Below are 12,552 nucleotides of genomic sequence, written 5' to 3'. Positions count from 1 at the left end.
TTAGGTCAGATTTTAATCACTTTTGTGCATTGTTATGATATACTTTGAATTCTTCCAATTCTGATATTCATCCATATTTCTTTTTTGAAGTCTAAGTGTTTATGAAGAGGAAATCACAATAAAAGCTGCTTGTGTTAATTCTAGGCTTAAATTGTCATTTAAAGGAAGAGGTGACATTGTCTAAACAGAAATACACTCATTACTTGACTTGTGAAATGATAACCTCTTTATACATCACCTCTATAATAAAAATTACAAGATCGTTTCAAAAAAATTGTCAGGGACAAAATCATAAGCTTTAATATTTTGTTTTCAAGTAAACTAAAAAGTTGTATTCTAAATATTACTTAAAAATATTGACATATGCCAAGATCTCCTTGAGATTAGTGAGAAAGGATGAAGTGCTGAGTGCTATGCACTCTCTCTTTCTGTATATACATTTCTACTCTCTTCATAAAATATACTATAAATCATCGAGATGGATTGAGATAATGGGATTCCTTGTCTGATTTATAAAACGTTAATTAGTTAAAGCCATACATATAGTATTATAAAACATTAATTTATTAAACTACTTATACTACAACATTCCTTTGTAAATCAATAAATTTCACCCTTAAAGTCTTACTAGATTTTTTTTGAGGCAGTATATTAATACGCATATCAGGCTAGCCTCCAATTTGTAATCCTCCTGCCTCAGTTTCCTGAGTACTGAGGTTACAGACAAGTGCCACCCCCCGTGGATAAACTGTAAGTTTTATTTAAAGGATTATTGATGGTATTATTTCAGTGAATAGATGAAGTACATTTATAAGTACTAGAGTGTGTGTGTGTGTGTGTGTGTGTGTGTGTGTGCGCGCGCGCGCGCCAGTCCTGGGGCTTGAACACAGGAGCGGGGCACTGTCCCTCAGCTTTTTGTGCTTAAGACAAATGTTCTACCTTGAGCTACAGCTTCACCTTTAGCTATTTGGTGTTTAATTGGAGATAAGAATCACATAGACTTTTCTGCCCTGGCTGGCTTTGAACACAATCCTCAGATCTCAGCCTACCAAGTAGCTGGGATTTCAGGCATAAACCATCAGCTCCCAGGTGTAAGTACTATTTCAATTACTAAAAAAAAAAATTGTAAAAATAAAATATGCAAAGTAGATGATAAACAAGGTATTGTCATTATCTAATAAATAAGTACAAGAGCTTGAAGGTGTCAAAAGCAGTCTGTTCTCTTAAAGTTATTTATACATTTTCTGAAAAATTGTTTATTCCATTCATTTGGTGGGAAAGTTTTTCTTCTATAGTACTAAAGAGATAATATTAAGTGAAATGAACCCCAAGGTAGAGATACAAGTGGAGTTTTTTTCTTGCTTGCTATTGTTTTGGGGTTTTTTATTGGGGGGGGGTACAGTCGTGGGGCCTGAACTCTGGGCCTGGGCGCTGTCCCTCAGCTCTTCAGCTCAAGGCTAGCACTCTACCACTTGAACCACAGCACCACTTCCGACTTTTTTCTTTTTGCTTATGTGGTGCTAAGGAATCAAACCCAGGGCCTCATGCATGCAAGGCAAGCGCTCTACCACTTTGCCACCTTCTCAGCCCCTTACTATTGTTTTTAACATATTTAAAATGTACTAAATGATTTTTTTGTTTCTCTTGTATGTTCTTCCCCCACTGTATAACCGTTTTCACTGTATTTGATGTCAGTACCCTGCACCTTGTATATACATTTTTCTAATTTGGAGAGGGGAAGGGAAATAACAAAATGTTGAAATAAGGATACAGGTTGATCCATTGTAACAATGAGATGTACAAGACACTATGTTGAAACAACTTTACAACTGAGGAGGGAGGGGAAGGGCGAGGAGGATGGTAAGGAAAAAAAAAAAAGGTGGAGGTAACAATGTATTCCTTACCTTACTCATGTAACTGTAACCCCTCTGTACAGTATTTTTACAATAAAAACATATTTTAAAAAAGTACTAAAGGCTGAATTTTAAATGATTACTAATCTTCATAAAATAAGAACAAACTATTATATTTCAACTATGAAGGTTATGTACTAATTCAGTTATCCATAGCATCTAACAACTTGAGCAAATAGTATCTAACATCTAACAGATAACAGCTAACAATATGAACCAACTTCTTACTCTATCATAACAATACTAACATGATTTATATGTACACATAATTATTTAAAATAAACTATCAAATTTTAACCAATATGCCACTAAGTCAAGCCAATTACCTGACTAGTAAACTGCACAACCACATAGAGAGAACATATAAAACACACTGAAAACCAAAGATTTAAGGTATTGAAAAACTACGGTAAAAGGAAAAAAAAAAACTTGAAATGCTCCTCCAAAAAAAACGCATTTTCCAGATAGCTATAAGGAAGAGTAAGAGTCTCCAACAGGAATCTCTTCATTGATTAAGAGCTTTCTAGGTAGAATAGTACTAGAAAGCAAGGAAGTACAAAATTCAATCAATGTGCATACTACTATAGTTCCCTATAACAAAACTAATGTTAACCACAACATTTTTAAATACTTCATATATTTTCCACAGTTATTGCAGTATCAAATATGGTCCTTAATTCTATGGATGCATAAGAATCTAACAATCATATTATTTAGAAACACATAAACTAGAAATTACTAAAATATCAACTATAAATGTGTTAAATATAATTGTTCTATCTATGGAGTACAACCAACTCTCCAGGGAGGGGGAAAAACAAATATATACCTTAGGATATTTTCAACCATATGACTACTAACATTGGAGCTCAATTTTTGTTGTGGTGTAAATGCAGGAGCTATTCTGTCCAGTACAGTTTACCAGATAATACAGCCTCCTCCAGTTGTTCCCTCACCAAAAAAAGTATCTAGAGACTCTGCCAAATGTTCCCTGTTGAGCAAAATTTAAGAACTAAGAAAAGAGGGGGGAGGGGGGTATAATCGGGTGGGGGGAGGAGGGTATAATTGGGTGGGGGGAGGGGGGAGGCGGGGAAGGGAGGTGAAGGGTAAACAAAGGAGGAGGCTGCAATGCTTGGTAAGAAATGTATGCATTATCCTGCCCATGTAATTGTAGCCCCTCTGTACAGTATGTTCTCAAATAAAATTAAATTAAATTAAAAAAAAAAAGAACTAAGAAAAGAAAAAAGGGAGGAAAGGAGGGCTGGAAAGAGGGAGTAAGGGAATGAGGGAGGGAGAGGGAAAAGGAAGGTAGGAAAGAAATAGGGAGAGAAGGAAAGGGAAATAAGGAGAAAAGGAGGAAGGATTGGTTTATACTAGATATTCTTAAACATTTAATAAAACTATATAAACTAAATTTAATTTCTAGTTGGTGAAGTTGAATGTATTAAGGATCATATTTATGTGCAAAGAATCATTTTAAAACTAAATCAATGTTGTGTATGATACAATAAACCTACCACCAATCTGAGAAAAAAAAATTTGCTCTTAATAACAACTTTCTCCTTATTTCTTACTTCCATCTTAAGAATAACACCCTACCTTCCTGCTGTCTCCCAGGAATAAAAACAATTGCAGTCTTTCTTTTCACAATTCTAAAGGCAAGAGAAGAACCTTATTTCTCTGACTCTACAAATGGTTTCTGAAGTACTCTCCAGGTGACCTGAAGTCTATTATACATTTACAAATAAGTTTAATAGGACCTGCATAGTAACAAGAGTAATAATTTGTTATAGCAAACCAGAGTTAATTTTTGTGTTCACTTATTACCTAGATATAACCTTTAAAGTTTCTCAGTGGATCAGCTTACCATAGATGTAACGGATCGTGCATCTTCTTCATAATTTATTACAGGAGGTGGCTCTTTCCCATCATTTTCTTGTACTTTTTGTTCGAGTAGTTCTTTCTGTGCTGTAAACTTTGCTTCAGTGCATTTTAGCTGCTGGACTGATTGTTTCAGTTCTTCAAGTGTCTGTTTTTGGCTCAGCAGAAGGACAATGCTAAAAGAGAATGAATTAAGTATAAATTATTTTAACTACTTGAGAAGAACCAATAATCCTACCTATTTGAAAGGTTGAGATCTGAAGAACTGATGTTCATAGGCATCCCAGGAAGAAAAGTTTCCATCTCCAAAATAACAAGCAAAACTCTTGGATGGGGGCATGTCTCAAGTGGCAGAATGACAGCTGATCTCAGGAAAGTTGGGTGAATACATGACATTGAGTTCAAACCCTGGTACCAGCAAATGGAGGGAATAAAGAAGAAAAGGGGCATGGTGTCATGAAAGGATGGCGGAAAGAAGGGAGAAAGGGAGGAAAAAAGGAAAGAAGGAAGGAGGGAAGGAAAATATATATATAATTACTTCAACCTCTTTAAAATGAATTAATGGAAAATATAAAATATAGGCTTTGCCTTTGTTTCTTTCATTTTGCTCTTTATAGAAATCTTTCAGAATCATCAAAAATTTTAATGTAAATGGATTTTACATCATAATATTTATTAAATGTTAGCATTAACAAAGTAGAAGCATTTTAAATACATTATGAACTGTAGCATTCATTTTATTTCACACTTAAACCATTTACCTCACAGAATAAAGAAACTGAGTTCCAGAAGTAGAAAGCCTAAAATGAATGAAAATGATAGAATCCTAAATTGATTTCAAATCTCAAAGGTAAAATGGCTAGGGGCAGCTCTGAGCCTAAGGTACAATAACTCAAATTACAGCCTAGGCATCAAGCTGTGTGTAGATGTAAGGCATGTGTGCTGGAAGTCAGGCAAAGACTAAGGGCTGAGTATAATTGAGGGAGTGAATATAAAATTAATCGACAAGCAGATCTAATATTATCAACATAAGGACAGTAAATTTCCCCCATCCTCAATGGAAAATTCAAAGTAATTTACTCTCCTTGTGTATGGTACATTAAGGTAAAAGGTAACAGAAAAACACAATGTGGTAATAAGAACACCTTCGTAAAACACCTCATATGTAAAAAGAACTTCGTAAAACACCCCATATGTAAAAAGAACTTCGTAAAACACCCCATATGTAAAAAGAACCTGAAAAGAATTGTGCCAAGTACTGCAGAAAGTAAGTTATTACTTACATAAGAAGCTATCATTATAAGGTAGAGAAAGCTTCAAAACTGTACAGTATGGTCAGAAGATGTTACCGTCTAAAATTCAAACATTTTTAAAGGTACAAGAATTAACTTGTCTAAGTATTTGTGGGCAGACATAACCACTGCTTAAGATAAATTATTTATGAACAAGGTGGTGACAGATGGTTTGAGATCTAAGTTCCAGGTTAACTGGGCCAACTACACTCTCAGTAACTTCTATAAGAAAGGCTACCATATTATATTACAACGAGTTCCAGGTGATAGAACAATGAAGTTTGGAGAAATAGGAGTAAGTAAGAATGTGTGTAAATCTAGAAATGTCCACAGGACTTATAATTCTAAATAGTAGTCTTAAATATGTGATAAATATCACATTAATCATTAACATAGTATAGTTGATGGCACATTTTTTAAAATCTGCACAGATTTTTTTTTGGTAAATTCGTGTTGGCATCAGTTGGTAATTGCTTTTTTTAATACTAAAGTGATAGTTTGATTTTTTTTGGTAAATCCTCTTCAAAGTTAATTTTTAAGACAATCATTCTGGTAAATAAATATATATGAGGAACAAGGAACAAGAGCATATCTATTATGTACTTTAAGCTTCCTGAAGTTTTCTTCACTTTCCTAACTACCAAACCAAAATTAAAAAAGCCAAAAGCCAAACAATAACAATAGTAAAAGAAAATTCAAAATATATGATGATAAAAACAAATTTTTGCAAACAGTATCTGGAAAATTGGTAAAAGTAAAGAAAATAGTTTCCAAAATATGCCCAAATAACCTAGAAAATATACTTGAAAATAATAATATTCTAAATGCATTACCATTAGTAGTCTTTAATAAAGATTAATGGGAAATGCAAAAACAAAACTAAAGGAATAAAAATAAGCTATGCAAAATTGAAATATGCAGTGATAAAGACAGCATAATAATTGCAAAAGAGCAAGTGTTAACTGAAGAGCTACATGCAAATAAATAGTACCCAGTTTCCTCTATCTTAAACCTATGACAAACTGAGAAATGGCCCTTCAAAGATGGGCATATCCTTATTCCCAGAACCAATTGAGTAAGTTACCATGAATGACAAACAATGTTTGAAGATATGATGAAGTTAAAGATGTTAAAATGGGGAGATAATCCTGGATTACCTAGGTGAGCCCAATGTAATCATAGGCATTCTTGTAAGAGGAAAGCAAGGACGATGTCACAGAAGGTGCTATGACAACCACAACAGTAGTGAAAGGGCAATGTGATGTGTGGTCAAGGGCAACACCAGGACAGCCTTCAAAGCCTGAAAATGGAAAAAAGCCTCAGGAAGAAAGCAGCCGTAGGAATACTTTGAGTTTGGTCCCCTAAGATTAATTCAGATGTTTTATATCCAGAATTGTAAGTGAATAATTTTCATTGTTTTAAACTACTACATGTGTGGTAACTGGTTTCAGTAGCAAGGGGAAATGAACACTAGCAGAGATAATAATTATTTTAGGTTTATGAACAAGATAGTAGTAAGCCAGGCATCACAGCGCATGTCCATTATCCCTGCTACCCAGTAGTCACAGCAGGAAGGTCATGAATATGAGGATGGCCTTGCAAAACTGGAGCAAAGGAGCTGGAATCATGGCCCAAGTGGTAGAGTACTTGTCTAGAATATAAAAAGCCCTGAATTCAATCCTCAACATGAGAAAAGGCAGGGGAGAAAGGAAGGAAAGCAAGGAGGGACAGAGAGAGAAAGGGAAGGAAGGAGGGAGGAAGCTAAGAAGGGAAAAGGGAAGGCAAGAATGGAAAAAGGGACAAAGGAGATGCAGCACCAATAAATCTTGAAAGTATTATGCTCAATGAAATAAGTAAAACAGAGAGAGGCAACTTCCACAGGATTTCATTTTCTTCCTCTTAAAAACTTGCATTTATTGCAAATAAGGGAAACCATGGGACTTAAGTTTCTTTGGACCTGGCTTACTTCACTTAATATAATTTTTTCCAAGTCTTTCCATTTTCTAACATATGGGGCAGTGACATTCTTTCTGAGGGAGGCATAGAATTCCATTGTGTATAGTCTAGGACAAGCAGAAAAGGTCAAAAGCTATGTACATATGTCCATAGATGTGTCCCACAATAGGGACACAAGTGGCTTTATGTTTCTTGCTATTGTTTTTAATGTCTTTATAATGTACTATGTGATTTTTTTTGTTTCTTTTGTATGTTCTTCCCCTATGGTATAACCCCTGTTTTCACTGTATTTGATTACAGTGTCTTGCAGCTTGAATATACATTTTTCTAATTTGGGGAGGGGAAGGGAAGTAACAAAATGCTGAAATAAGGATACAGGTTGACCCATTGTAACAATGAAATGTACAAGACACTATGTTGAAAACGAACTTTACAACCAGGAAGGGGATGGGGTAAGGAAAGTAGAGGGGAAGGGGAAAAACAAAGGAGGAGGTAACAATGCTCAATAGGAAATGTACTCATTACCTTACTCATGTAACTGTCTGTAACCCCTCTGAACAGTATTTTTACAATAAAAAAAAATATTTACAAAAACTTGCATTTAGAGCCAAGCACACTGGTTCATGCCTATATTCCAGCTACTCAAAAGGTACAACTAACCAGGACACCCTAAAGCCACCAACACAACCTGCTGCAGCATTGTTTACCATAGCCAAGATATAAAATCAACCTAGAAGCCCCTCAGTGGATGAATGGATCAAGAAAATGTGGTATATATACACAATGGAACCCTATACTTCCACCAGAAAAAATAACATTGTCTCATTCATAAGGAAATGAAAAGACTTGGAAAAACTTCTACTAAGTGAAGTAAGTCAGACCCAAAGAGACATAAGCTGCATGGTTCCCCTCATTTGTAATAACTAGAATGTGCCTATAAACCTACAAGTAAGCCCAATGGACAGTAAAAGACAAGTAATAACACATAGATATGATTGATTAAACAGAATCTAAACATTCACACAGAGAAAAAGGAGGATATTCTTAGGAGAGGATCAAGGGCTCAATAGCTATGTGCATATGATCATATAAAATAATTATCAAAATGAACTCGTAGAAATGGAAACAAGAGGTTTTTTTATACAGTTTATGGTTCTTTTTTTTTCCTTTTCTTTTTTCTTTGGTTTATTTCCTCTGTCACTGTTTTTTATTTCTGTACCCTTTGTCTTGTATATAAGTTTATGTGATTTGAGGAGGGGAAGGGCAAGTACAGAAAGGGTGAGACAAAGGATGAGCAATTCAACAGTGAAATCCACTAGACACTATGTTGGAAATAAAGTATTCAACTTTGGGAGGAGCAAAGTTGGGAGGAGAAAAATGGAGAACATGAGGGAGGGAGTAACATTGTTCAAAAAGAAATATACTCATTACCTGGCTTATGTAACCGTAACCCCTCTGTACATTACCCCTCTATACAATAAAATTAAAAAACAACAACAACAACACATAACAAGCATGGTGGTGCACACCATAGTCCTAGCTACTTGGGATACAAAGGTAGAAGCCAGCCCAGACAAAGTTAGTATGACATCCTTTAAATTTTGAAAAACAAAGTAAAAAATCAAGAAGGAATTGGGTATGGCACATATGATAGTGCACCTGTCTAGCAAGCATAAGGGACCTGCATTCAATTCATAAAATTGAGATGGTTGGGACAGTTAAATTCATAGAAAGAGAAAATAGAGGGATGCTCACAAGGAATGGGGCAAGGGGGGGGAGGGGAGGAAAGGGAAGGTGTCCATCAAAGTGTATAAACGTGCAGATGTGAGTAGATGTCAGGAACATAAAGTCAGCATGATGACATAGTTCACCTTACTCAGTTGTTCACTTAAAATTTCCTTAAATATTCTCATCATAAAGCCAAGCACATTTTGTTTTAAAAGTGGGAGGTACCCAGATGCCACTCAGTAGACAAATGGATCCAAAAAATAGGGTATATGTACACAATGATTCTACTTCTCCATCAGAAAGAATAATAATGTACCATTCGTGAGGAAATGGAAAGACTTGGAAAAAAAATTATATTAAGTGAAGTAAGCCAGAACCAAGGAAACATAGGCTGCATGGTTTCCCTCATTTGATCTGTGGTAACTAGAATGTGTCTATAAATCTACAAGTAAACTCAAAGTAAAAGACACAAAATACACCAAGACATGATAAATTATGTAGGTCTCTAGACATTCATACGGTGAATCCAAATGAGGATATTCTTAGGAGGATCAGAAAGGCTCAAAAGCTATGTACATCCGATCATATACAATTATATTTATCAAAATAAACTCCAAGAAAAGGAAAAATGATTTTTTATCCTTTATTGCTGTTTTTGTTTCTTGTACCTTTTGTTTTGTTTTATCTGTTTAAGGGAGGGTAAAGGGAGACACAGAATAGATGGAACAGAGGTCAAACAAATGTAGCAGGGATACTCACTAGACCTATGCTGAAAATGAACAATATAGCTTGTGGGTGGGCACAGGAGAGAAAAACTGGGAGAAAGCAAGGGAAAGATTAACACTGCTCAAAAAGAAATGTACTAGTTACCTGACTTATATAACTGTAACTCTGTACGTCACCATTACAATAACAATATACATATAAGTATATATTTTAAAGAAACTAAAAAGGGGAGAGGTAACTAGCTGAGATGAAAGCTATGTCAATGAACATTAATGAATGTGGTATTTATTTCACAAAATACAAGTATGTCAAATAATCTCACTGCATACCTAAAACCTGTGATTTTTGCCTATTATACTTTATTACGGTGTGTAAAAAATTTAAATATGTATATTTTTAATTATCTTAAAATGGACCATGAACTTAAAATATAAAGTCTAAACCTATCAAACATTTAGGGAAAAAAAGCCCAAAACAAATTGTCAAAATGCAGGGATAGACAAAGAATTCTTAAGTTTGATAACAACCAAAAGCACAACATACTAAGGTAGTTTAGTAGGTAAGCTGGACAATATTAAAGTTTACTTTCAAAAAATACTATCAAAATAAAAACACAAGCTACATACTAGCAGAAAAATATTTATAAATCACACATCTGTGAAAAGACTACTGTATAGAATATAGGAAGAGCTCAGCAATAACGAAACAACTCATGGAGCTTAGGCATGTGGAAATGAACTTTACAACTTTGGTAGGCAGGGAGAGGAAGGTTGGGTGGGGGAGCAGGGGGAGGATGGGATGGGAAGGGGAAACAAAGGAGGAGGCTACAATGCTTGATAAGAAATGTACTCAATGCTTGGTAAGAAATGTATGCATTATCCTGCCCATGTAATTGTAACCCCTCTGTACAGTATGTTCACAAATAAAATTAAAAAAAAAAAAAGTTGGGGGAAAAAAGTCAACCAATGGAGATCTGAAATGAAGGAAAACAAACCCCCAAATGAAGGTAATTTCAACAACTGCAGAGATCTTTCTCTCTCATCCTTGAGGCCAAGGTTGAGTAGCAGTCTGTGGCAATCCCTACTCTGTCAGTACAGCATTGTGCTCTTGGATGGTGCACCCGATTTGTTATCAGAGGCCCAGGGCAGAAGCCCACACTATGAGTGTCCCAGTGACTCAGGCTTAGCCACTTTTCCCAAGAAGGTAATCAAAAAAAAGAAAAAAGAAAAAAAAGAAATGTACTCATTATCTTGCCCATGTAATTGTAACCCCCTCTGTACAGCATTTTCACAATAATAATAAAAAAAAAGATTAGGCAAAGAGTAGGGTTGTATCTTCAGAGGTAGAGAACAAACCGATAGGTATGGGTCTCTGAATTCAAATCTAGCACTAGGAAAAGAAAAAAAAAAGGAAAAGAAGGGGAAAAAAAGAACTGAGACAAAAAAAAAGTTGGCCAGGTATTTCAATTTAAAAAAAGATATACAAATGACAAACAATGCATTGTAAAGATGTTATTACATTAGCCATTAGGGAAATGTATATTAAAACAACTATCAGAGCTAGGCACAATTGGGAGGGAGGTGGAGACCAGGCCACTAGCTGTAAAAAGCTTGTGAGATGTCATTTTAAACAATGGCTAGGCATGCTGGAACATAACTGTAGCCCCATGACATAGGGAAGCACAGATAGGATGATCATAGTCCACGTTGGCCCAACCATAAAGCAAGACCCTATCTCGATAATAACCAAGGCACAATGGAGCTGAAGGCATGGTTTATGTGGTAGGACATGAGTACCTGTCTAGAAAACACAAGGCCCTCAATTCCATCCCCAGTTTCACCCAAAACTACAACAAACAAAAATAAATTAGGTAATTCTTCCTGTTATATTCAAATAAAATACAATAATATGAAGCCAGGCACAGTAGCCCACATCTATAATATTGGCTATTCCAGAGGCTAAGATTAGGAGAATGAAATTTCAAGATCAGAGTAGGCAAAAAGTTCAAAATCAATAAAAAGCTTTGTATGATGGTACACACCTGTCATCCCAGCTGTGTGGAGAGTGTAAATAGGATGATCAGGGCCAGTAAAAGGCAAGACCATATTTGAAAAAAAGACAAAAGCAAGAAGGGCTCAAGGCAAGTCTCAAGTGGCAAAGCTTCTACCTAGATAACACAAATCCCTTTAGCTCAAATTGGAGTACCATCAAACAAACAAATAAGCAAGCTAAAATAATGACAACACCAAATACTGGTGAAGATGAAGAGAAACTGAATCAAGTGCATATTATGAGTGAGCATAAGTAATGCTACAACTTAGAAAATTAAATCTGCTATTACCATAGTATTTCAATCTCACCTAGACAATTATCCCAGAGGAATTATAGTTTAATGTTCATACAAAAATTTGCATATGACTATTTAGAGTACCTTTACTTGTAAGTCAACAACTAAAAATAAAGCAAATGTCCTTCGAAGAGTAAATTATTAGACAAACTGTGTTATACTTATATTATTATGGATTGAGTTTTACCAAAAAAAAAAAAAAAAGGTATGTTCAGGTTCCTAACCACCTAAACCTCAGATTACGACTTCAATTGGCAAAAAGCCTATTGCAGATATAATTAACTAAGATGGCTTCATCCTGATATTCTGGTGGTATAATAGAAGAAATGGTGTGTCATTCACTGGAATAAGGAATGTTAAGAGAAAACCAGGTGAGACTGGATTGGGCATATATTAAGGAGATTTTTAATTTAGTTTTACATGGGGAATATAGGTTCTTTTTTGTTCTGTTTTGTTTGTATTTTTCCTTTTTTCTTAATTAAGTACTTGAACAAAGAGGTTACAATTCTTTAAGTATGACCATGAGTACCAGGCTTTCTGGTCAATATCTCCACTTCCACCATTCTCCCCACATTTTCCCCCTCCCATCCCTATCCTCAAGTTACACATTTCAATATTTACACAATGGACAATACTATAATTACTGCAGTTGCTCAGCCTTTCCCCTCCTTTTGTGTGCCTAACTCTCGATGGGTACTTAGTACCTATG

At 35.2% G+C, this 12,552-nt stretch overlaps 1 protein-coding gene across 7 annotated transcripts in view; it reads right to left on the bottom strand.

Moving 5' to 3' along the window:
- The window catches only part of Fer (FER tyrosine kinase), a 371,379-nt gene that overhangs the window by 265,601 nt on the left and 93,226 nt on the right, over positions 1–12,552 (bottom strand). For 6 of the 7 annotated variants that reach the window (XM_070036017.1, XM_070036018.1, XM_070036020.1 and 3 more), the window contains one exon: positions 3,781–3,970. In XM_070036017.1, the coding sequence (XP_069892118.1) occupies positions 3,781–3,970 (190 nt within the window). Of the gene's footprint in view, positions 1–3,780; positions 3,971–6,243; positions 6,270–12,552 lie in introns of those variants that run through there. The other variant, XM_070036022.1, reaches the window with a different exon arrangement.

The sequence above is a fragment of the Dipodomys merriami genome, unplaced genomic scaffold (genome assembly GCF_024711535.1).
Source record: "Dipodomys merriami isolate MVZ:Mamm:240054 unplaced genomic scaffold, mDipMer1.0.p SCAF_27, whole genome shotgun sequence".
Classification (NCBI taxonomy): Eukaryota; Metazoa; Chordata; class Mammalia; order Rodentia; family Heteromyidae; genus Dipodomys; species Dipodomys merriami.
This window is presented reverse-complemented; position numbering and strand designations above follow the sequence as displayed.